At 43.8% G+C, this 27,313-nt stretch overlaps 1 protein-coding gene across 5 annotated transcripts in view; it reads right to left on the reverse strand.

The window, feature by feature from the left end:
* The window catches only part of LOC147029419 (electroneutral sodium bicarbonate exchanger 1-like), a 249,828-nt gene that overhangs the window by 114,992 nt on the left and 107,523 nt on the right, over positions 1-27,313 (reverse strand). For all 5 annotated transcript variants that reach the window (XR_015055899.1, XM_085872458.1, XM_085872457.1 and 2 more), the window contains 5 exons: positions 23,815-24,003; positions 20,484-20,573; positions 17,725-17,878; positions 14,880-14,967; positions 3,201-3,347 (listed from right to left, as the gene is read on the reverse strand). Coding sequence is in view for 4 of the 5 variants with exons in the window: in XM_085872458.1 (XP_085728584.1) it covers positions 3,201-3,347; positions 14,880-14,967; positions 17,725-17,878; positions 20,484-20,573; positions 23,815-24,003 (668 nt within the window). In the remaining variant the exon portion in view is untranslated. The remainder of the gene's footprint in view (positions 1-3,200; positions 3,348-14,879; positions 14,968-17,724; positions 17,879-20,483; positions 20,574-23,814; positions 24,004-27,313) is intronic.

The raw sequence follows: 27,313 nt of genomic DNA on the forward strand, positions 1-27,313 counted from the left end.
AGGCAATGGGGTCAGACTGGACCTCTTGGGTCTTTAAGGTGTGGGACTTGGCAGACCGAAAGAGTCCCACGAGACTGTTGCAGGTTACCTGCACCCTCGTGGTGTCTGGCTTGGGTGACCCGCGACGTCCCGTCCCCACAGCAGCTGGCGTAGCCGCGGTCGAGCTCGGGCCTTCCGTGTGGCAGGCGAGCTCTCTCCGGCTTTCTCTCCACACGAACGCGGTTGGGCGACCCGCGATGCTCCTTCCCCACGGCAGCTAGCGTAGCCGCGGTCAATCTCGGGCCTTCCGTGTGGCAGGCGAGCTCTCTCCGGCTCTCTCCACACCAACGCGCGGTTTGCGCAACACAGCAGGCAAGGCTGCGCCTCCAGCTCGCGTCTCCTTCGCGACGCCCGGACTTCCACGCAGCTCCCACGAACTCTTTTTTAAAACAAAGAAAAGATGTCCCTTTATCCTTTGCACCCCCTCCCCCGCACCTGGCGTGACTTATGCCCTCGTGATCCACCCCCCGCTCAACCACGGGTGGGAGGGAGTTGTTGACGTCACCGCAGGGTTCTTCTTCCTCTTCGCAGAAGAGGGGGAGGGACGTCTCCATTGTTCGCTCCCTAACTATTAAATCAATCCGCAGCGCATCTAATCGATTTCAAAACATTTAAACACTGGAAGGTGAGCTATCTAGGGAACATGGACTTATCGACATAACTGACTAAGGGAACCTGTATGTTGTGTGCGATTGAATTCCAAATTCGTAACAATATATATTTATATATATATATATATATATATATATATATATATATATATATATATATATATATATATATATATATATATATATATATATCTTCTTCTTTCGGCTGCTCCCGTGAGGGGTCGCCACAGCGGATCATCCATATGATCCGCATAGTGATTTGGCACATGTTTTACACCGGATGCCCTTCCTGACGCAACCCTGGTCGCCTCTTACGACACAGGGATCTGGTACACCTATTTTAACCAGGATATACACCGGCCCAGTACAGTGGTACTCATTTCGCTGACCTCAGAAGGATGACAGGCTGAGTCAACCCCCTGGTGTGAAACGACTTGGTATTTAAATATATACACATACATACATACATACATATATGTGTGTATGTATGTATATATATATATATATATATATATATATATATATATATATATATATATATATATATATATATATATATATATATATATATATATATATATATATATATATATATATATATATATATATATATATAAATTCAGTGGCCCAACGGGGCTTGAACTCAGGACTTTTTTGGGTCCCAAGCCGCTGCCCAAACCACTGCGCCAACACCAGACTAGATATGTATATATATATATATATATATATATATATATATATATATAAATATATATATATATATATATATATATATATATATATATATATATAAATATATATATATATATATATATATATATATATATTGTCCAAATACTGCTGCATAGAACGGTTTTGAAAGTGTCGAAAAGGTGAATTGTATTGCAGTGTTCAAGTTTACAATTCAATTGGAATAAAATAAAGATCTTAAAGGTGGCATAATTTTTTGGGGGGGAACTTTACCGCCGTTGGTGCAGCTTCTTTTTCACCACCTTAATAAACGTCACATTAGTTCTTCGCGCCTGTTGTTTGTGTCCTTTACAACATCTTTAAAAGCAGTAATTTTCCTGTTTGGAATGATTTTCAATTCTGTTTGAATGCCAGCCAGACAGAGCAAAAATAAAAATAAATCTTACTCCCCTCTGTGCATATGTGTGATCGGGACGAATTCAGAGCCAAATTTCTGTTTAACTTTCAGATTTTGTTTTCCGATTCATGTTGAAAATACAACATTCAATTGAAATGAAGTTGTTCCTTGATCATAAACTGACGTTTGTAGACAGACAGAAGTGAACCCATTGCTTGACCCTGCTTTTTGCTTCACGTGCGTGTGGAGTAACAACATATCAAACGCAATTTTTCATACAAGCTTCCGAGAAGTAGAGTAGGCTACAGCACACAACACAACTTTTGATAAAGAGTGATCCAAAGTTCAAGCTCCCCTTTGGAATCCCATTCAACTCCCAATTTTCCATTTGGAATTCCATTCCAAGATTCAAACATTTTCTTCAGAAATGCTATTTACAATAAAGGTGTGCTGACCTTGAAAGACACTTACTCAGTTTGATCCTGGTTTTCTTCTCAGCAGCTCATAGTGCAGAATTTCATTTTTCAGAAGTAATGAATTACATAAAAACCACACTTCGGTGCAACGAGCCAGCTTGTGGCTGCGCCCATTTGAAAACCATTTTAAAATGAGCCTCACATTGTAATATTAATCATGGTTACAAACTCCCTTCCTCACAATAAATGGCATGTGTGTGCAGCAGCATTCTGAAGCATTCCACTTTCGCATGGGAATGTTGTAAATCGGCTGTCCTGCCTGTGTGCGTCTTGTTACGGTGCACTCAGTGGTTTCCATAAAGAGGCTTCAATGGAAAATTATGAATTGATGGATGTGACAATCATTTTACGATTACACCATATTGTTTGTAACTGAGGAATGACTCGTGAATATAAGATTCCAAAATAAATCGAATGATCCTCGTAATGATGTAATTGCTGTTATATGGCCTCGAGATCTGCACACTCGCCTCAAAGCTCACTCGCCTGGGTTCGAATCACGGCCCGCCTATAAACTGTCATCCTGGTGTTTCACAGGCACGGTGATTCATCAATGTGTGCGCCGTCTCTCAGATGGAGGTTAAAAATGGGCGTCCCATCTGACGCCATTAGTTGGTGGACGTTAAAGATCCCGCGGTCTCCTTCGCGAAAAGTAGGGGTGCTGTCACCGGCACCCAAAACAAATTACAAATTCCTGCTCTAACGTACAGGGGGGCACTGCATCAGCGGCACAGCCACAACATCAGCTGATGATGCAATCCGCAGCCTTGTACTGCATGTGAATGGAGAAGAAGAAAAAGAAGAATTATTGTTATTGCTGTTGTTATTTCTAATTATACAAATGCTGAAAAAAAGACAATTACTTTCCGTAAAATAAATTAAAACATTAATAACCTGCTTATTCGCTGTTGTAACAATCAATAGTATATATTTTCTGAAACAATGAAATTTCCGAATAGTTGGGCCAATAATAATGAGGCTTCTCACCTGAGAAGGCACACTTTTTGGAGGTTCAATGCGGATGGATGGGTCCCACTCTCCAGGAGGTAACACCATCACTTGATCCAAGAACTCATCAATACCAGCAAGCAGATCACCCTTTTCTTTGGCCTTGTATGCCACGTCATGAAAGATCTGAAGGGCAAGTGATCACACATAAGCGGCATGTACGTGATGGCTACAAGGTGTTTGAAGGATTGTACGCTCACTTCATCAATCATTTTATCAGAATGACCAGCCAGGAGGTTGGGAAGTGACAAATATAATTATAAAAGACTTCTGTGCCAATCTTAAGGAAGGCTGTTTTGAGACATTTCAAGTTTTCCACTTTTTAAAGTATTTGTCAATGGAGTTGATGGAATAGTCTTGCCCATTAAGCATTCCTCTTCTACACCAAGGCTCCGGTTCTGGGTTTGGAGCATTGGCAGGTCTCCTTGGGGGAACCCTGCTGAGGATCTCAAAGTTAAGTTTCCGGTTGTTATCTGTCCCGTTTTATCTGTCTATTTTCTCACCAACATGTTACTGTGTGTTCCGAGTTCGGTTTTGTTTCAAAAATCGTGCTATTTTGTGAGATTTCGTCGAACTTGTCTTACTGGGTGCTTGAGGCCTATCCGTGAGGCTTGAGGCCTTCCCTTTGTTCCCCTCAGTGTACGATCATGTTTATTTGTTTTTTCTCTCCATGATCTTCAATTTCTATCTTTCACACTTTCTTAACGTCCACCATCCCTCCCATCAAATCACTATTTCTTATCTTAATTAAAAAAAAAAACAACAACAAAAAAACGCGACCTTTCTCCGATTCTTCTTCTTCCTCGATTTTTTCGAAAACACTTCCATGATCTATTCTGTTGAAAACTCTCTCTCTCAAACATTAATAATAATAACAAAAATGATCTCTTATAATGCTTCATCTTCCTCTTTCACACGTGTGGTACTCTTTACTGTATGAGAATGCACTACTCTTCTGCTATTTAAACAGACTGCTCTCAATTCGACCTTTCCTTCATACCTTGCAGAAAAAATCCAACTGTTACAGCATTTCTTCTCTCCATTCTCTGAATTCGCCTTCATTGCATCCCTCAAGAAACGTGTTTAATCGCATAACTGACCTAAAACTTAAAAAAATCCCAGTTTACTATGAATGTTCGCTTTACATCAACCATTCTTATTTTCCAACTTCAGTGCCAACTCACTCCTCTCACCCCTCACTCTCAAAGCAACCATCACACTCTACTCCCTCCAAGCCTCTCTCTCACCTCTCTCAAAAACTCCCCCCCTTACCTTTCTCCCACCATTCATCCCCCTCACTCATCCTTCCCAAAGTTTCCCCCTCCCATCCACAAAGCTGCCTCCTTCCACTGCTCTCTCACCTCCATCTATTCACTCCACCTCCTCAAATCCTCAACTGCCTTCTACCCCCTCTCTTGTTCCCCCTCTCCCCCAGCACCACAGAGCCTTTTCTCCTCCTCATTCGGCCCCCTCCCCAAGCTATTCTGCAAACCCCCACACTCTTTCAATCACACTCCTTACCTCCTCCCCTCGTCCCTTGTCCTACCCTCCCCGTCCCCCCCACCCCCTGCACCCAAAGCCTCCTCCCCTACCTCTTCATTAAAAGTATGGACCTCAAATATCCGGAGTCTTCGCTCAAACCTTTCAGATCTTTCCATACAGGTTGCCACTGACAAACCAGTCATAATCTGCCGAACAGAAACTTTCCTCCCCCAAGACATGTCTGACTCCCAAGTATCTCTCCCTGGTTACTCCCTCCTCCGGTTTGACAGACCTGAGCCTCACCCTGGTGAAGGAGTTGCTCTCTTCATCAAATACTCTATTCTTCACACTCCATGCACTTCCCTCACTCCCCCACACCCCCAGAAATACCTCGGGCTACGGCTTCCCCTCAACTCCCACCTCATGTTTATATGTGTACTGTACCGTCCACCTAACAGTGATGACTCCATCTACACCTCACTCTGAAAACATGGACCATCTTCTATCTTCTCATCCAAACTCTCTCTTCCTCATATGTGGCGACTTCAACTGTCATCATGCCAGTTGGCTCGGTGTCGGTACCTCTCTCACCTGTCATGGCACCTCAGCAAAAGCTTTCTGCGATTCATTGGGACTGACTCAATCGGTCAACTTCCCCACCCGGATCTCAACCAATGGTACTCCATCTCTTCTGGATCTGATTTTGACAAATTTCCCTGACAATATCTTCTGCTCTTCCTCCGCTCCAATCGGTTCTTCTTACCACGTCCTTGTCAAAGTGGACAAATCTCTGGCTATTATCAGATAACCACCTCACCACCGTTGAGTCTGGCATTTCACTCAAGCTGACTGGCAGGGTCTCCAAGTAGCCCTCAAACTTATAGACTGGTCTCCTATCGCTACTTTCTCCAACATCAACTCATCCTGGGAATTCTTTCAAAGAAACTTGCTCTCCCTCATACACAAATTTATCCCCTCTCGTCTTCAGTTGTCCCATCCTTCCTCCCACCCTTGTTTCACTGAAGCTTGTGGTGAGGCAGTTGTCCTGAAACAACTTGCCTTTGCCTCATGGAAAGCAAACCCAACTGAGGGCAATCTCAGTTCCTTCCATAAAGCTCGGAACAAGTGTGTATCTACGCTCAGGAGAGCCAGAAAACATCTTTCTCATCTCAAGTCTGAACTCTCAAACCTCTCTCCCTCCTCAAAATCCTGGTGGCGTCTAATCAAATCTGTTTCTGGTGTATGTTCCCCCTCCATCCCCTCCCTTACCTCAAAAGGCCACACTGCTGATACCGCACGTGAAAAAGCTGAATGCCGAAACTCGGTGATTGCAGCTAAATCTTGTGTCCAAAACCCATCACTTTCTCTACCCACCCTACCCAGTCGCACCCAACTGTCCCTGGACTCTGTGTCCTTTTCTCCTGACAAGGTGGAGAGTTTGTGGTCAAACCTCGACTCAGATTCTGCAACCGGTCCAGACGGCATCAGCCCACGTGTCATCAAAGCCTGCTCTTCTGCTCTTGCTCACCCTCTCTCTGTTCTATTCACCCTCTCATTTGCTCAAGGCCATCTGCCATCTGCTTGGAAATGAGCAAACATCACTGCCCTGCACAAAAAAGGTGCAAAAACAGATCTCTGCAACGACAGACCAATCAGCCTTCTCCCAATCATCAGCAAGGTGATGGAATCCATCATCGCTTCAGACATCAAATCCTTCCTCTTCTCCAAAGGCTTGATTTCTGATCATCAATTTGGTTTCAGACCAGGTCACTCTACCCTGGTTATGCTGCTTCTGCTCTCCCAACAATGGATGGAAGCCCTCAATGCCAGACAGGAAATCAGAGCCGTATCCCTGGACATATCACGTGTTTTTGACAGTCTGGCACCCTGCCCTGCTCACCAAACTCTCTTACCATGGTATCCAAGGCCATCTCCACTCATGGCTCACAGACTTCCTCTCCTGTCACAGTCACAGTGTGGCCCTAAATGGAGTTCTCTCATGGCCCCTTCCTGTCCAGGCTGGAGTTTCTCAAGGTCGTGTTCTGGGCCCTGTTCTTTTTCTGGTTTTCATTAATGATCTCTCAGACTCTCTGGAAAATCCTCTATATCTCTTTACTGATGACCCCACCCTCTGCCGTACCATCGGTCATCCGTCAGACCGGCAAGCAGCAGCTTCTTCGCTCACTGCTGATCTGGATAAATCACAAACTGGTCCAACACGTGGAACAAATCGGACAAATCTCACACTCTCACTATGTCTCTTCGAAAGGACCATTTAGAAACCCCCCCATCCACTTTTTCAACAATCCTCTGGAAGAAGTCCTTTCTTTCAAGCTTCTGGGTCTCACTATCTGCCATGACCTTTCCTGGGAAAGCCACATTTCAAACCTAGCCTCCAAAGCCAGTCGCCGACTGGGAATCCTCCATCGTGCAAAGTCCTTCCTCGCCCCACCTGAGCTCCTGACCACTTACAAAGCTTTTGTCCGCAGCCTGATGGAGTACTGCTCTCCCCTCTGGGCTGGTGGTCCTGCCTCCCACCTTTCTCGGCCTCATGCTGTAGAAAGCAAGGCATTTCAGATCATTGGCATCTCCCGCAATGAGGCCGAGTCTTTGGGCCTCTCACTCAATCACCGCAGGTTGGTCAGTGGTCTTTCTATCTTCTACCGTCTCCTCTCCAGCCTCGCCCCCCCCCCCGCTCTCTCTCTCTGCGATTTGTCCCCACCACATTTCCACAGGGCGCTCAAGGTCCGCCAACAACCCCATTCTGGTAAAACGACCAAAATCACGAATCACTGCTCACCTTCACTCTTTCATTCCTCTTTTTCCCCACCTTTGGAATAAACTACCTCACTCTATTAATTCCCATTCTTCCCTCCAGGCCTTCAAAACTGCTGTTCACCACCACCTCTTATCATCCCCCATCCAAATCCTTGATCTTTTCAACCCCCGATAATCCACCCAAGCCCACCTCCTTCAAATTACCTGCTTTCCTTCCTGAAAGTCCCTGTAATGTCCATCTTCTATTCCCCATGTTCCCCGTCCCATCCCTCTTCCTTCCACAGATCTCCAAATGTCTCTGTTCCCGACCGTTTTGTCCTTCCCACTCCAGCCCCTCTTGTCTCTTTGCCCCCTTGCTGTGCGTTGTGTGTTAGCTCTCATGCGATCCTCCACAAGGTATACAAAAAAAAAAAAAAAAAAACGCAGTTCAGAACCTCACTCTTCCATGAACGTACAATACATTTTGTAATAAAAAATAAAAAAATAAAAACAAGAGCAAAGAAATGATCTGTTTTTGTCTCTCGAGTTATTTTTCTTCATGGAATTTGTTTGAAACCACTTAATTTGCTGAACCTTGTTCACTGTAAATAAGACAAAGACTGCAATGTATCAAGCAGGGAAAGCAGTTTGAGTGCACCATCAATCTTTTCTTGTGCTCCACACACAGAAACCTTCGATTCTTAGAACCATCCATGAGCCGAGCCTCATCATGCCGCCATGTAACCCGCCTCCTGATGACCGCACTTCCGGTTGATCTGATACATGAATACATGACATCTCACCCCCTCCCATTTAGTGTGAAAATTCATTAAAAATGAACACAAGAGTAATGAAGACACTAGTAAGTAACACAAAGATCATGAATATATGAGTATTAGTGACTAAGCGAGGTGGAGAGGCGCCTTTGGAACTCTGGATGATCGTCTGAGTACAAATCCGACAGACAGCTCTGCTGGTGGCGCTGCAACAGAGTTATTGAGGTCAGCCTCAGGGAGTGGTGCAGTACCATCTGTAGCACCAACGTCACTCTTCACTATTTCAGGAAGTGGCGAGACATCATTTGTGAAGATGACAGGATCACAAGACCGAGACCGGACATGATCAAGGTGCCTCCGGACGACTCGATTGTCCTCGAGTTTGATCTTGCAGGACAACGGTCCCTCGTTTTTGTGAACCCTCTCTGGTAGTCAGGCCTTTCCGCGACCAAAGTTTTTTCACAAACACCAGGTCCCTGGTGTTTATAGAGCGCTGCACAGCATGTTTGTCATGATGAAGTCTCTGTTTCCACTGATTTTGATGCACGACCGACGCCACGTCTGGTCTTGGACAATCCAGTCATGTACGCAAACGTCGTTTCATCAGCAGCTCAGCTGGTGTCATCCCTATTGTTGTGTGGGGAGTGATGCGATGAGCGAAAAGCAAACGTGATAGTCTGGTCTGAAGGCTTCCACCGTGTATCATATTCCGACCAGACTTGACAAAACTCAGAGCTTTCGGGGAGTCCATTTGAAGCTTGATGGTGTGGGTTCACAAACTTGTGAATTATACCGATCAGGCGGGTGAATTCAGTGAATTCAGAGCTTGAGAAACAAGTTCCATTGTCAGTGACTATCAAGCGTGGCAAACCATGAGTGGCAAAGCACTGGCACAGCCTCTCTATAGTCGCGTGTGAGGTTGCTGTATGTGTTACACCGGCATCAATTTTTTTTTTTTTTTTGTATACCTTGGTCGAGGCTCGTATGAGAGTTAACACACAATGCACAGCAAGGGGGGCAAGAGACAAGAGGGGCGGGGGTGAGAAGGACAAAACAGTGGGGAACAGAGACGTTAGGAGATCTGTGGAAGGGAGAGGGATGGGGTGGGGAACACGGGGTATACAAGATGGATATTACAAGGACTTTCAGGAAGGAATGCAGGGAATTTGAAGGAGGTGGGTTTGGGGTGGATTAACGGGGGTAGAAAAGATCAATGATTTGGATGGGGGATGATAAGAGGTGGTGGTGAACAGCTGTTTTGAAGGCCTGGAGGGAAGAATGGGATTGAATAGAGTGTGGGAGTTTATTCCAAAGGTGGGGAAAAAGAGGAATGAAAGAGTGAAGGTGAGCAGTGATTCGTGATTTTGGTAGTTTTACCAGAAGGGGGTTGTTGGCGGACTTTGAGTGCCCTACGGAAATATGGTGGGGACAAATCGCAGACAGAGCAGGGGGAGGGGAGGGGCAAAACCGGAGAGGAGACGATAGAAAACAGAAAGACCACCGACCTGCCTGTGGTGAGAGAGTGAGAGGACCAAACACTCAGTCTCATCATGGGAGATGCCAATGATCCGAAATCCCTTGGTTTCTATAGCGTGAAGGTGAGAAAGGTGGGAAGCAGGAGCACCAGCCCAGAGGGGAGAGCAGTATTCCACCAGGCTGCGGATGAAAGCTTTGTATGAGGTCAGGAGCTCAAGTGGGCCAAGGAATGACTTTGCACGACGGAGGATTCCCAGTCGGTGACTGGCTTGGAGGCGAGGTTTGAAATGTGGCTTTCTCAGGAAAGATCATGGCAGATAGTGAGACCCAGCAGCTTGAAAGAAAAGACTTCTTCCAGAGGATTGTTGAGGAAGTAGATGGGGGTGGGGTTCCAAAAGGTCCTTTCGAAGAGACATCGTGAGAGTGTGAGATTTGTCTGGATTGAAAGACATGTTCCACGTATTGGACCAGTCTGTGATTTTATCCAGATCTGCAGTGAGCGAAGAAGCTGCAGCTTGCCGGTCTGAGGGATGACCAATGGTACGGCAGAGGGTGGAGTCATCAGCAAAGAGATATAGAGGATTTTCCAGAGAGTCGGAGAGATCATTGATGAAAACCAGAAAAAGAACAGGGCCCAGAACGCTACCTTGAGGAAACTCTAGACTGGACAGGAAGAGGGGATGAAAGAACTCCATTTAGGGCCACCCGTTGACTGCGACAGGAGTGGAAGTCTGCGAGCCATGAGTGGAGATGGCCTTGGATACCATAGGAAGAGAGTTTGGTGAGCAGGGCAGGGTGCCACACCATGAAAAAGCACGCGATATTTCTCGGGATATGGCTCTGCTTTCATGTCCGGCATTGACGACCTCCATCCATTGTTTGGAGAGCAGAAGCAGCATATCCAGGGTAGAGTCACCTGGTTTGAAACCAAATTGATGATCGGAAATTAAGCCATTGGAGAAGAGGAAGGATTTAATGTGTGAAGTGATGATGGATTCCATAACCTTGCTGATGATTGGGAGAAGGCTGATTGGTCTGCAGTTGCAGGGATCTGTTTTTTGCACCTTTTCATGCAGGGCAGTAATGTTTGCTGATTTCCAAGCAGATGGCAGATGACCTTGAGCAAATGAGAGGGTGACTGGAACAGAGAGAGAGGGTGAGCAAGAGCAGAGGAGCAGGTTTTTAGGACACATGCGCTGATATAATGCCGTCTGGACCGGTTGTCGAACCTGAGTCGAGTTTTGACAGCAAGCTCTAGTGAGCATCCATAACAATAAGGATCATATGGCCTTCGACAGGTCCAGCAGAATTAAGAGGAATCCTCTGCCATGGTTCAGTGGGCCATTCCCAGGGGTGCAGTGGCTCCTTTGCAAGGGTGTTTCGACTGCTTTGGCATGGATAACAAAGTTTCACACACTGTTCGATGTCAGAGTCAAGGTGAGGCCGCCAGACATAGTTCCGTGCCAGAGATTTCATTCTTACAATGCCTGGATGACAATTGTGAAGCTGATCCAAAATCTTTGTGCGCAAGTTTGGGATATACCTGCTGTAGTACTGCAGCATGCCAAAGTAAGCCTGGAGTTCAGAAATGTTGGTTGGAGCTGGGGCATCTTTGATTGCTCAGATCTTCTCTTCAGTGGGATGTAAGCCTTCAGCCTCAATACGGTGGCCCAAATAGGTCACAGACAGAACCATGAACTCACACTTGTCTCTCCGCAGGCATAGTCCAGAGCTGGAGATAATGTGTAGCACACGTTCGAGGATGTCACGATGATGAAGCTCTGAGCGGCTCGTGACTAGGATGTCATCTTGGTAAACTTCATGTGGTTCAGCAGCGAATAGGTTAAACATACAACGTTGGTAGATTCCTGGTTCCGATTTGACACCAAAACTCAAGCGGTTGTTTCTGGAAAAGCCGCCAATGCATGTTGATGGTGAGATATTCTTTGGAATTATCATCCATAATGACTTGTAGGTCGGCTGATCTCATGTCGAGCTTGGTGAATGATTGTCCTCCGCTCAGTTTTGCGAAAAAGTCATCGATCCGTGGTATGGGATATTAGTCCAAGGTGGAACATTTGTTGATCGACATTTTGTAATCCCCACAAAATTGGAACGATTTGTCTGCCTTCACGACAGGAACAACTGGAGCAGCCCAATTTGAGTACTGAACTGACTCAATGATACCTAACTTTTCCAGTCTGGCTAATTCTGCATCAACCTTCTCTTGCAATGCAAGAGGAACTGGACATGCTTTGCAGAAAATTGGCTTCACATCTTTCTCAACATTTAGCTTGGCAGTGAAACCCTTCAATGTCCTGAGATCATCCTTTAAGACGTCCAGGTAAATCACGAGGAGGTGCTGCAGTACGGTTGGTGGCTTGGAAGCCTGCAGTCGATGGATGTGTTCCCAATTGAGTTTGACAACATCGAGCCAGTTTCGTCTAAGAAGTGTGGGTCCATCTCCAGGGATGACCAAGACTTGTAATTGGTGAGTAGTGTTGCCGTAGGTTACTGTAACATCACATGACCCGCGGGCTTGTATTGTATTGACTCACCGGTATATGTAGCGAGTCGGATCGGGGACCAACGGAGGCTGGGTTGTTCAGAATTCCCTCACAGTTTATGGAAAGCTGCCTCACTCATGAGTGAGACGGCAGCACCCATGTCTACCTCCATTTCCATGGTCCATCCGTCTATATCTACTATAACCAGTGTAGGAGTAGACTGTCTGCCAGACTTTGTGTGGAAAAGGTCATACGACTGAACACTGTAGCTCTTAGGGTTGTCTCCATCAGTCATGTCTTCCAAGTTATCCTCTGAGTGAAGGAGGTGGGTTTTGCCTTCCTCCATCCTTGCCCTCCATTTTCGAAACAAGCACACAGAGGCAACATGACCCACCTTGAGGCAGTGGTTACAAGCGGAAGTCTTGAAACGGCACGTAGTGGGAGAATTCTCACCGTTGCAGTGGAAGCAGCATTTATCAGCATCAGCCACCAGGCAGTTTGCAGGCATTTTGGCGTCAGATTTTCTGGGTGGATGTTGTTCCATACAATTGACAGATGACAGGTCAGCTCCAGGCTGGTAAGCAATGGAGCGAGCAATATCTGCACCACTTTTTTCTGCGCTCTCCATTGCAATAGCGATGTCCTCAGCACTGGAAAATGTCAGAGTCCGTTCAGCAAGTAGGCGCCGGCGAATTCGATCTTGCTCCACTCCCACTACGATACGAGCAAGTCCCTTAGCATGTCGTCGAATGCAGTACTAAACTGACAATGGTGGGCAAGGTGTTTCAGGTGAGCAACGAATGCCGAAATGGACTGTGTCGAAGTTTGGCAACAAATGTAAAAATTGAATCGACTCACAATGACTGAGGGTGGTGGGTTCGCAATGCTCCTTCATTGCTGCCACAAGCTCGGAGTGTTAAATCCATCGTGGTCCTGGTATGGCGAGATTCTTCAGTATAGTAAATGTCTCGCTGCCGCATGCCGACATCAGGATTGCTTTCTTCCTGGCATCATCCTCTATGCCGTTAGCTTAGTATGAATACTGTAGACGCTCAACGTATGCCTCCCAGCTTGCTACGCATGGGTTGAACTCGTCAATACGGCTGAGGGACATGGTGATCAAGTAGTGTATGCAGGGAAACAACGAGTTGGAAGGCCAACAGCTAACTGCAATAGCTTTGCTTACTTTCCATGCGCTCACCAGAACCCCATCCTCATCGCTATGTAATGTATCAAGCAGGGAAAGCAGTTTGAATGCACCAAAAATCTTTTATTGTGCTCCACACACAAAAACCTCAGAACCATCCATGAGATCAGCCTCGTCGTGCCGCTATGTCCCTGCCTCGGGATGACCGCACTTCCATTTGATGTTATACATGAATTCATTACAAAAACCAAAAAACAAAAAGGGAAAGGAATATATGTATCTGACCTACTCTGAGAGCCAACTTTTGAAGAAGAAGGAGATCCCAATATGCCTTTTGACCGATTATGGTGAATATTGTTGTGAGGTGACATGTTGGCATTGCTTTTGGCAAATCGACCTGGACGTGCCATCTCCTCTCCAATCCAAGTTAAAACAGAAGTTTGGAATTGACAATTTGGTCTCGCATGCAATGGCCTATTCATTTTGAAAGAGCTATGGGATCTTTCACATCCACAAGTGAAGCCGATCAGATGGTTAGGTCAGATCAGAGATGAGAGCATGCACCGGCGCAGCGCGACGCCGTATCCACTTTTTGCCGGTACTCCAGGGGTTTCCGTCTAGCTACCAACTAGGCAGATGCCAGCCCATCATAAATGAGTGGAGTTGAGCAGTGATTCTGGATTTTGGGAGTTTCACTCAAAGGATGTTCATTGTGGACCACATGTGCCCTATTGATACCTAGGGATGGACAAAGCATGGCGAGGGCAGAGGGTGCAAGACCAGAAAGGAGGCGGAAGAAGACATAGAGACCACTGACCTGTCGGCGAGGGCAAAGTGATGCCCATAGACTGAGCTTAATTGCGGGAGATTCCAATGATCTTGATGGCCTTGGTTTCCACAGCGTTAAGCTGAGCAAGGTGTGAGGCAGGGGTGCCAGCCCAGAGGGGAGAGCAGTACTCCAAGCTGTAAATGAAAGCCTTGCAGGTGTGCCAAGGAAGGACTTTGCACAATGGAGGATGTCCAGTCGGTGACTGGCTTTGGAGGCATACTTGTAAATGTGGTTTCCCCAAGAAAGACCAGAGCTGAGAGTGAGACCCAGGAGGTTGAATAACTGAACTTCCTTAAGAGGATTGTTAAGAAAGTAGATTGGGTGGGTTTGCTGTACAGTCCTTTCAAAGAGAGACTTTCCACAATGTTCTCCATTGTATCTGTTGCCGGTGGCCAGGAGCACGGCGTACACGGAGACCAGCTTCAGTGTCTGGCTTTACAGCAGTAGCTGGTGGTACAAAAGGCAGAAAATATATAAGATATTTTACCATGCACATTTTCTGCCTTTTACATGAAAAATGTGTTCACATGGTAAGTAAACTATCCAATCAAGCTACTTCTTGAAGCATGAAATAGCAAAATAGTGCAAGAAAATAATATTTCAAATTCAACTGGAGTAAATATTCCATATTCCCCCACTTTCCCCTCCAACTGACAATGCAGTCTGTGTGATTAGTTAAGGTACCTCATCGGACATTAGGGTAGCCATGGAACGGCCAATCTCATGGTATTGCTGAACCTTGCTTGCTGGTCCTAGAAGGATAAAGATGAACCTGTATAGTGAGGCAGAGCCAAATGACAAGAGTAAACAATATTCCACAGCAAATGTACAAAATACACGTTCACTATATATATATATATATATATATATATATATATATATATATATATATATATATATATATATATATATATATATATATATATATATATATATATATACCCACCATTGCCTAAACTTCACAGTTCTATTTACAATAAGTAATAAGAGAATAGATTCAAGCAATTCAACATTTCAGTATAATTTCTGACGATGTATTCACTGAAGGCATGCTTATCATTGACATTAGGGAGAAATGTTCAGAAGTGACAAAGTGGACAAATATGCTGTGGACGTCACCAAACCAAGCTCGTTGATGTGATGGTTAACGTGTCCGCTCCGAGCCTGGGAGGTCGGCGGTTCGAACCCCAGATGAGTCATCCCAACGACTTTAAAACATGGTACGTGCTATTTCCTTGGCTGAAGCTCGGCATTTAAAAAAGGATAGAGCACGGACAAACAATGATAAGTTTGTAACAATAGCACAAACTTTGATGAGCCGAATGGCCAACTCCTGCATCACAAGTTCCTTGAAAGAGAAGTCACATTATTATCAATAATTTTTTTGTATTTTGGGGGGATTTTGAAAGTGAATTCATTTTTTTCTTTTCTTTTTAAAATCCCAATTTTCCCGCATAAAATAAGGGCAGCAATTTTACCCATGGATAACCAGCCATCTTAAACTTAGTTATCCTATCAGACATAGATACAAGACAAAATTCAGGAGGGCTTCTTACCTCTAAAATTGACGAAAGGATCAAAAAGACTATCGTGCCAAATGTGGTGCTTCCACCCATCCAGAAATGTGTGTGTATGTATGTATATATATATATATATATATATATATATATATATATATATATATATATATATATATATATATATATATATATAATGTCACATTGCTGTACAAATCACCTTTTAAATGCACCCTTCCAAAACGAATGGAGAAAGCATTCTGATATTTTGTGTGATTATACTGAGTTTGTGATGCACTTCCAAGGTGGTGAGTTTCATGACCTTGAGTTTTGTTGCCCATGTATGGTCAAAGGTCACATGTGACCTTGACCTGCAACCAATTCATTTCCGAATTTAATGATAACTGCTCAAAAGAGAGAAAAAACACAAAAAGATTTCCATTAAAATCTCCTTTCATTTGACATTAAAATCGGCTTTCTGTGACAGTTGGAATCCAAGACGTGACCCTCTAAAGTTGCCAAGGTCGTGCAAAACCTCAAACGTTCAATGACCTCCATCTCGGGAACCACTTAAACTACAAAAATACGACTTTGGCTGTGAAATCTTCTCATGGAAGGGAAGAAAAATTGACAGCTTTCAAAATATTTGGAGATTTTGATCTCAGATCTCATGTTGAAGTGCGATTTCATTGGTTTTGTGCAACGCTATTAATTAACTCGAGAGTTCATGGAACACTGTACCCCATGCACACTTGCGAAATAAGGACATGGGCAAGGCCCGCGAGCAGCAAATTTGATTGGTCGAGATGATGTAAATTTCTGTAATATTTTGTCCAGGTACTGCGAAACGGAAGATTTTTTAAAGTGCCGATAAGGTGATTTGTGCTCTACAGTGTTCTACGTGTTCAAGTATATGATTCAGTTGAAATAAAATAAATATTTTAAAGATTGTAGAAAACATTTTTTTCCCGGAAGTTTCCACCATTGATGCCGTGTCTTTTTCACCACCTTATCTAACACATTAAATGAGTTATTCGTGCCTGTTGTTTGTGTCCTTTATGACATCATTAAAAACTGTAAGTTTCCTGTTGGAATGATTTTCAATTTAGTTTCAGACATATAGGCAGACAGACATAATTTTCTTACTGCTCGATGCGCATGTGCGATCCGTACGAAGTCAGAGACAAAGAAAGTACTTCTAAACCACAGGTTCGTTTTCCGATTCGAGTTTCCATTGGTGTTCAAAGTATTACATTCAATTGAAATTAAGTTTTGCCTCGATCATAAACTGAAGTTTGTAAACAAACAGACAGACAGACAGACAGACAGATAAAGTGCACCAATTGATTCACCCCACTATTTGCTTCGTGCGCACGGGGTAATTGCCGATTTATTATAAACTAGCAGGGGTGCCCAGCGTTGCCTCCCACCCCTTCCCTTCCCTCCTCCCATCCTTTCCCCTCTCATCCTACCCTTCCCACTTCCACCCTCTCCCTCTCGACTCCCATCCCTCCCTTCCCCTCTCTCCCCCTACCCCACCTCCTCCCACACCCCTTCCCCTGCCTCCTCTGATTAGTGGAGGTTGGCTTTGGGGCTTCCCACTCTCTGGGGACATGTGCAGTGCAAAAATGCAAGTTATTTCCACAGCTGACTTGTAATTCCCTGAGCCACCACCACTGGGTGACCTTCGCCGATACACATTTACATCGAGAATTTTTGTCAAACCCCTTGATGACAGATGGAACCAAGTCGCCCATGTTCCAGACAGATACACACACATGATTGGTGTTACACACAGACAGATGGACAGAGACAGAAAATGACATTTATTATTTTAGATGCTTGTTGGAAAACAATGAACACAAAAAGGCATGTCATCAATATTTTTATTTTTCTCAAAACTTCACTTCTGAAAATACAACCCAAGTGACTATCGAAAGAGCTTTGATAGACTTTACTCTTCTATATGAGAACTTCTGGTGTTGTCATGCTAAACCCTTCCCATCATGCACCTGGTTGGAATTGGGACTTGCGTAAGGCCGGAGATGAGGACGGCTGGAGCAAGGCGCACAAAAGCTATGACAGGTTTCTCCAGGAAATCCACACCGCCAACTAAAACACTGGAAGTTTCTGCTCCAGGAGGAATCTTCTTCATGAAATTGAGATCTACCTACAGAAAAGACAAATTCCATCCACAGTGTCAACTTCATAACAATGGCTACTGTTGTCGTCGTCCAATTGCCCCATGGATGCAAAGCCGATGCACCTAAAGTATCAAGCAATGTCAACCGGTCGCTCCCAGAGATTTTTTTGTCGAAGTAATCTTAAAGGATTGTCTGTGTTGAGCCGATGCAGGGCATGCGAGAGTAGGTGGGCTGTGGTGTGTGAAGTGGTGTTGCAATGTGGGTATAGTGGGTTTTCGGCAAAGTCACCAAAGTGAATTATGTGTAAATAGTGGTGGAGAGATCGGTGGTGATCACAATGCAGTCTGGTGAGGAACACTCCCATTTCTCGAAAGATAATTGATTCTGTGTTGTGTATGTTGCCAGGAGGGTCGATTCGGATGTTGTTCAGGGAGTCGTGTTGGAGTGAGGAGGTGGTTAGGTGATTATGCCTGGTGTTGGCTTAATGGTTTGGGTGGTGGGCGTGGGATCCAAGGATCCTGAATTCAAATCACAATTGGCTGTTGAATTAATACCAGGTAGGGCTGACTCTACCTGTCGTCCTTCCGAGGTCGGCAAAATGAGTGCCAGCATTCTGGTGTCCTGTGTCGGAGTGGCGACCCGTCCAGGATTGTGACAAATAGCCAAGGAGACTGCTGCGGCAGCACCAACGCTCTGCACAGAGTATGGTCCCGATGGATGGATGGTTAGGTTATTGTGGATTGTTTTTCAATGGAGGTATCAGTGGGGGTACGAGGAGGAAGGATGTTGCTCAATATGTGCGAGTAGCAGTGAGCTGTGGAGTCATTTTTGAATCCCTGAGTTGGGGATGGTTTGACAAAGTTGCAGGCATGTAAAGGATCGTGTGCCGCCAAAAGGAAAACTGTGTACCTTGCATGTCTAACTGGTCTTGGAAGGGAAGTATTGTTGATTCAGCTTGTAGATTTTTTTTAGGTGATAGATGTTTGTAGATTTTGTACATCCTGTAGGGATCCTGAGGGCCTTCCTCGTTTTGGGTGATTTGTAACTTACGGATGTTGGTGTCGGATGTTGCTGGTACCCAAATCAATGCCGGCACATCATTAGTGTAATCATGAACAAGCTTCTCTCATCACTGACACCTTGAACGTCCGTAACATTTGGTGGACAAAGTGTCCCCAAAAATAAAACACAAGTGACATCATCAAAATCTAAATTATAAAGCAATTTTGAACACACAATTTAACGTGCCAGCAAAGTTACAAATGAATGCCTTCTGGTGGCATTAATCACCTGCTCTCACAACCTCAACATGTCAAACGACACAGTCGTTTACTTGAGCCTCATTTAGCCGACGACACTCGACTGATTCAATGTTTTAAATTCCAGCCACTCCGACGGTAGCCCGAACATTGGGTTCATAATAAAGCACAAGATCAATACGTGCTCCGATGATTGTACCCAGTGAAACATGACCGCTCGGTTGGTGCATTATCCTTGAAATTGAGCAGCAACATGTAAAATAGGTTATCATTAAGAGAAATAGGCGGACAGGATGGCTTCGAGGTATGCACACTCGCCTCAAAGCTGTCTGACCTGTGTTTGAATCCTGGCCTGCCTATCAACTGTCATTCGGGTGTTTAATCGACAGGGTGATTCATCCATGTGTAAGCCATCCCTCAGATGGATGTTAAATGAGCGTCTCGTCTGCCAGCATTTGGCGGTGGACGTTAAAGATCCGACGGTGTCCTTCGTGAAGAGTAGGCGAGCCTTCGCAGGTACCCTGAACAAATTACAGATGTCTGCTCTCACCTTCCGGGAGCACTGCATCAGCGGCACAGCCGCACCCTCAGCCAATGTTATCCCACGGCCTCGTGCTGCATACTGACGAAGATCAAGATAAATGCTTCACAAGACAAATTTCCAGAAGAGGGATGACACTTTTACCTGCTATTCTTGCGAATATGGATTTGGTTCGCCTGTGCCTATTATTATTTTTTTTACAACTCTCAAACACTCGTGGAGGAGCTCGTACTCATGCCACAGCCAGGATGAGGATGTATTTCCATGAGACCATTTTTGTTTTCAATACAAGGATCTAGGCTCATGGAGGAGCTAAATGACAAAGAGCAGCGGGTTCAGAAACTACCAAATGGTATGGGGATACACACAAGAAAGGAAGGACGACGACGAACGTAGATACAAGTACAAATGGCCAGGAGAGGAACGGAATGGGAAACAATCGGTGCATATCGATGAGATCATGGATGTGTATTGTTGAGCGTATGACATAGTGATGGGCAGCACATGAGGAAGACCCCTCTCCGAACCTCCAACCCAACACACACCCCTTTTTTCGAGCAGGTTTCCTTTCTCATTTTCCTGTTCGTCCATTCCCTTACTTGTTGCATCAGTCTGTTGTCGCACTTCCAACACTGTCAAGGTGTTACCTTGTTGTTCTTTTTTTCATTTGACATCATACAGGAGTAAAGGAACTCTTACTTTGAGCCATCGATAATAGATAAATGTCCACAGCGTAGAGAATATCCTTCGACATGCAACTTACATATCATGATTAAAAAAAACAACGGACAATTCAGTTGAATACGTACGTATTGCATCACCTACACCTACCTTGCTATCTTCTCGGATCCCATTGCTCGATCCATTGTTTCCTTTCTGCCCAACCTCAAACAGTCCAGAACCCAAGGTTGGAGTCACTGTTGAGGACAACAATATGGGAAACATGAATCACTATGGGAAATAAAGCAACCACCGGGTATTGAGTCTCATGTGTTAGGCCAGCATAGGTTTCCAGCAGCGAGAGGTTTCTGACCTGCAATTCGATTGTTCATGTGAACAACTAAATTCCAAATATAGTTGTAGTTAATCATCATTAACATTGCAACTATTGTTGAAGCAAGCTTTTATTCGTTAATGGATGTCGTCCACATGCTGTTAATCATTCTCTATCAGGTCTATTAAGACAGTGGTGAGCTGACTCTGGGATTAGAAAATTTGCCATCCATCGTTAGGCATGAGTGACGGAGCTTGCTGAGAAATCTTTCCACTCAGTGCATGCATCCTAGTAGAGCTAGGCCTTAGCTGGTGACCATTCAAGCAAGAGTGAAGTCAACAAAGGGCCTTTTATAAGGTCCCAAATTCTGTCCAGATGTGACTGAAGTGGTTGGAATGGCTCTCCAATGTCACATGGAAATAAAACCAAGTTTTCTTTGCCTTGCTGAACCTCTGGCAAATGGGCTTCCAACGTTGTCAGGGTTCCTTTTACGTCGACACTGTTATGACCAACTAACAAGACTGTAGGGAACAGAGAGAGAGAGAGAGAGAGAGAGAGGTTGGGCTAAGATGACCCGCTGGGGACAAATTGGTGTAAGGGAGGGGAGCACCTACAAAAGAACATGTTCCAAGGTAGAAAAATGATAGCAATATGTTATATTATTTAAAAACAGGTTAAAATAAATAAATAAATAACTTCATTTGAATTGGATGCTCTGTCAGACAGCAAGAAACACATGCAGTCCTTCATTGCACAATGCGGAATGTTCCAGACATCCTTCTCCATATGGCCCTCCGATGTTGCATGGAAATGAAAATTATAATTGATGGCATTTTCCGAATGAAAATTCCAAGTCGTGGGGAAATGAATTTTTCAGAGCAACATTTTCGCCTACTTCCTGCATATTTTCCATATCTCTCCAAACCTTTTATATTATGTTCCAATGCACTGCAATCTGTGCAAGAGCGCAAGTGAGCACAATATACCCCCAAAAAAGTCTCTGTGACGCGCGCACGCACGCACACACACACACACACACACACACACAAACACACACACACACACACACACACACACACACACACACACACACACACACACACACTTATATATTCAAACACGTCAATTTATGAAGAACAACAAGGTATATACAGAATTGTGCGACTACATGGAAAACAGCATCCTGGTTGCCATGGCAACCACTTTAGATGACGAACGTATGTCGCGACACACCGTCTCCACAGTTTGTACCTATGTACCAAATATGAAACGTGAAAGTTGAAAACTTTGGGAGTTAGAGTGCGGACAGAAACGGACGGACGACCAGTATCACATAATACACCCCGATACATATATATATATATATATATATATATATATATATATATATATATATATATATATATATATATATATATATATATATATATATATATATATATACACATCAGGCGTATAATAAAAAGGTGCGTCTCCAATTATGTTCTTCAGGTGTAAAGAACTGAAGGGAATGGCGAATGTTTTATTTTTAAACAATTGCCCAGTGAGGTATGATAACTTAACGGGCATTATCAACTGATGCCAATCACTGATAAGTAGGTAGCATATCAACAGCTCTCAAGTTATTTATTTATTTATTCATTTTTATATGATCTGAGGCTCATCGTGGAGTTGCCACACACTCATGGACATACAGACGAACATACGTGACACAACACAAGACTATCAGATGAGACAAACACAGCCAATAAGCTTGGGGGAAGTGCCGTCACTTCCAGGAGCAATCTAGGTACCAGCCACGTCACAACAACAATGGTGCCCACTTCCTCACCACACTCAGTGGGGCATTCCCGAGGAGGAATTTCCTCCTCTCCGTGGATGCCAACCCGTGGGAATTGTCTGTGCTCTTAACCTTTTAAATGCTGAACGTCAAGCAAGGAAGCAGCACGTACCATTTTTAAAGTCTTTGGGATGACTCGGCTGGCGTTTGAACCGCCAACCTCCCAGTTGGCGTCCTCGGAGAGGACGCTCTAACCATTACACCACCACGTCTGGTCAAGGTATTTTGCATGATCAACCAGATTTTTTTTTCAATCATTTTTTAAAAGGCCAGAGAAAAAAAACCAACCAAAGAAACACCAAAATATCTTTGTCTGTACAGGAAGAAAATAACCATGCAATTTAGGTTGGAATATAATATAAACAAAGTGAACTTAATCAATTAAAAGTGAACCATGTAGATTATAGAATTGGATACATTACATAATAAGGATTGAAATAAACCAGCAAAGTGATTACTCAATCAAAATTCACCTGCATAAATAACTAGGAGTCTAAAAGGAGACATAAGGGTGGTGGTATGGTTAGGGGGGTTGGGGAGTTAGGTGGGAGAGGAGGAGGAGGGGAGTGAAATAGTATCATGAGACAATGGGAAAGAAATACACAAATGTAGATAAGAAGTAAAGCAGCTTGAGTATCTTCAACGTAATGTACATATTTTGGTGAAGCAATGTCAGCAATCGGTGGATGACCGAATCTTCGGTGAAGTTCGGGGAATGACCAATCACAGACCCATAAGCATTCAGGATGTAATGGTTTCTCCTCCGAGTGAAACCCCAGCCTCTCTTGAACTCCATGTCTCCAATAAAAGGTATCTGGTGTGATGTGCAGTGAAGGCTAATATGCTGACATCATCTCAAAGTGGCTCATGTCCTATGTTTATTGTTCTGGATGGCCAAGTCAGAAGGCCCACTTAAGCTCATTGCTTTGGACACCCATAGACCTTTCTGTTTTGTCAATGTATTTCCCCACATATTCTGAAGATAAAACTCTCGACATTATTGGCATCACCTGCGATGAGGTTGGAGCACAAGGACAATTGTTACTGTCAAAAAATCATGGACAGGTTGGTGGCCTCTGTTTTTTTTTTTCTTTACTGTCTCTACTCCCATCCAGTTCCCTTTGTCAGTGACTCCTTTAAAGACCTCTGATTGTGAGGTCTACCCAGTTATTGTGAGCAATTATAATTTCTGTCAAACACAGACTGAAAATTCACAAAAAGAGCATGGTAATGTTCTGTATACGTTCACAGCATTGGCATTACATTGTAGAATTGGAGAAGTTTGTGGAACTTTGGCATGGCCGAGATGAGACCAAATACATACCGGGTCTGTCGGGAAGATGAGGGTCAGAGTGCTTGCGACCTATTTCTGCAAAGGAACGGACTATTGGGAGTCGCTCAGTGAGAGTCCTTTCAGTTTGGTGCCGATGCCTGCGAAGCAAGGTCTCACGAGCCAGTTCTCGAGCAGAGGCCTCCAACTTCCCAGTAGCAACCTGCTGCTCTAAAACAGAGTCTGCAATAGGTATGGTATTGGAAAGTCAGAAGCATCGGGATTGAGTCAGAGAATTACTTCAAATAACAAATGAAAGGAATCAGGAAGGGGTAAGTAATTGAGAAAAAAGACATGTAGAGGCAGAAGTAGGAATATGCGAATGTACACCGTACAATAAATTGGTGGTTTGGTTCGCAAACAACCAAAAACAAAAACAAAAAAAACACAACACTTCAACAAACTCATCAAAGGAAAAAAACAACCAGAAAGCATCTCAAAATGCAAAGCCCATCCGCATCCACTTTGTACTCAGACTAAACTTGACAAAAATGATAGTTAAAAAAAAGTTGTACATTTTATTCATTTGTGTTCTACATATTTTCATAATAAAGATTCGTTGAAAATTTGATGACAAAAGCTCAAATGGTAAAAAAGTTATGGTGTGGACAAATGTATGGACACACAATTGTAACAACCCCATCTCCCGCTACATGGTGGACAGGCTAAAAAATACATCTCCATGGTAAATGGAAGGCAACACTTTCCTAATCCCAAAATCAGAGGAAACAGAACAGCCATAACAAGTTAGACTCAAAATATGCCGACCAATAGCGTACAAACATCAAACTGGAATAATTGTGGAAGAAGCCCTCACTTAAATGAACAACAATGCTTGAAGACAAAGGATGTTGAAGAAACTGTGTTGAGGCAAAAAATATCACCTGCTCAATGAAGTCATCCTCAACAACTACAAAAAAAGGAAACTTCATCCTGTCAATAACAATGTTAATCAATGAAAAGAGGTATTAAACAGTATCCCTCATGGATCACACGCTGCCTCGAACTGTATAAAGTCAATCCGAAAGTACCAGAATTATGGAAGTCCAAAATGGAGTGCAAACATGATAACACATCATGAAGAAGATACAATTCTAATCCATCCGTCCATCAGGACCATACTCTGTACAGAGCGCCAGCCGGTGTTGCCAAAGCAGTCTCTCCTGGGCTATTGGGTACAATCCTGGATGGGTCGCCACTCTGACATAGGAAACCCGAATGGCTCAATCATCCCAGCAAGCTGGAATTCATTTTTCCGACCTCAGAAAGATGACAGGCTGAGTCAACGCCACCTGGTATTAATTCAGCAGCCAAGCAGGATTTGAACTCAGGACCTTGGGATCCCAAGCCTGCCACCCTAACAATTAAGCCAACACCAGGCATAATTCAAATCCCAGATATTAAAATGGAGATATCCTGCAAGTAAACCGTTTTTGTTTCCCATTTTACTTCGCATTGGACACTCTTCGGAACAACAAACAAGGACATCGTCATAATTTAACCATAAACGGTAAATGCAAAGAAGCAAATAAAGCCACATATCTGCTGATAATGGATGATGTTACACTCACACCCCACACCCCCCACCTGCCACCTCAATCTCATTCGCCCCCATATCCCCCCCCCCCAAATTTTAACAGCTAAAACTAGTAAAACCTCTCCAACAATATCCAAATACCATAAAATCAAAAGCAACCATCCAAAAACTGAAATGAAATGTCATTCAAATATCCTTGTGGTTAATGGCTCTTCGATTCCAACAAAAACAGAAGGAATGACTCGAAAGTAGCCAAATTAATTTGGATGGACAATGAATAATAATAATAATAATAATAATAATAATAATAATAATGAATGACTGAGATAAAGGACAAAACACACATAGATTTATGAAAATGGGAATGTCGAGCTAATTCGAGAGAGGAATATTCGTTTCACGCTGGTAAACACTGTTGTCAGATTAATTAAACAGAGTAAAGACAAAACAGTGTCACATTTTACTGTAAGAAAAACTTTCACATACCACCTGAGAGAGAGTTGTAGAAACAAATCCAAAGAAAACATGACATAGCAATCGTGTATGACCTGACCATTCCCTCTGGTTTAAACAGTGAAAACAACACACAGAAGTAAAAAAATAAATCAGCAATGATGAAATCACTACTCACTAACTTTGTCTTCAACATGACAGATCAAACAAAATGAAAAAGTACCAGGGGATTACCGGTGAAGCCAGGAGACCATTGAAAATGAAGAGAATCTAACTTGCACGAGTAATCATCAGAGCGATTGTTAGTTAGACTGGAAAATATAAATTTGACACAAACGTCAATCGATATTCCCATTCCTGTGTTGGAAGTCAACCCATTGCTGCATTTGATCTTGATTAAATGTCATGTGAAAAATCAAAAGTCCCGTGAGAGAGAGAAAGAAAAGTGGAGGAAAGTGGAAGAGACACAACATCAGACGCTTCGGACTTGAGTCATGGGCTGCTGCGTGATTTTCAAACGGTGCATAATAACCTTTGGCATTTGTTGAATGTTGAATCAGTTCATCCTTCAATGACAGAAAGTTCAGATGAAATCCATTTGGTGGTTCACAAGTTATCGTGGTAACAAAATGATTTTCAATTCAAGAGTACATAAACCTTCGTGAGACTTTTGACCTTTTGAAACTAACATCGAATCAGTTAATCTTTGAATTGCAATCTCTACTTATACCACGTTTGGCTGAAATCTCTTCATGGATTCATAAGTTATCATGGTCACAAACAACCGAAAATGGTCGGACAGACACACGCACGTCAGACCGATATCCTGAAATCATAACGCCTCTGGACTTTGGCTGAGGAGGCATAAATATCTGCGGTGGCTTATCCAACCAGAAGAGAGAGTGTTCGAAGAGTCAGAGCTGATAAACTTTGTCATTGTACGGGACAATATCAGCTTCCACCACTCTGCGCTTGTCCGAGGGTGGTTTGGAGCTCGTGCATGCTTCTCAATGATGTTCCTACCACCCTAATCTCCCTTCCTGAACCCCCATAGAGGAGTTTTTTTGTTTCTTTTTCCAACTTGGCGCTCTAAAGTGTATCACCGTAATCCTATTGTATCATAATTCCTTCTCCTTCTCCTTCTCCTTCTCCAAAGGACCATTTTCAATTGGACCTTTCCTTCATTCCGTGTCTAAAAAGTCCCACTGTGACAACGTTTCTTTTCTCCATTCTCTTAATTCTCCTTTATTGCATCCCTCATGTAATGTCTTTCATTGTATCTCGGACTTTAAAATTTTAAATCCCAGTTTGTACTTCATGTTCGTGTTCCATCAATCACCGTTTTTTTCCAACTTCAGTGCCAATTCATCCCACGACCTAAATCTACCTCCTCCTAACTCCTCACCTGTTATACCTCATCCTTACCCCTCCCATCTTGCCCCTAATCTTACCTCCTCTCTTAGCACCTCTACACTGTCCTCTGCTTTAGTATCTGCTCCTCCC

The sequence above is a fragment of the Eptatretus burgeri genome, chromosome 3 (assembly GCF_056783735.1).
Source record: "Eptatretus burgeri isolate ZD-2024b chromosome 3, Ebu_testis_v1, whole genome shotgun sequence".
NCBI lineage: Eukaryota > Metazoa > Chordata > Myxini > Myxiniformes > Myxinidae > Eptatretus > Eptatretus burgeri.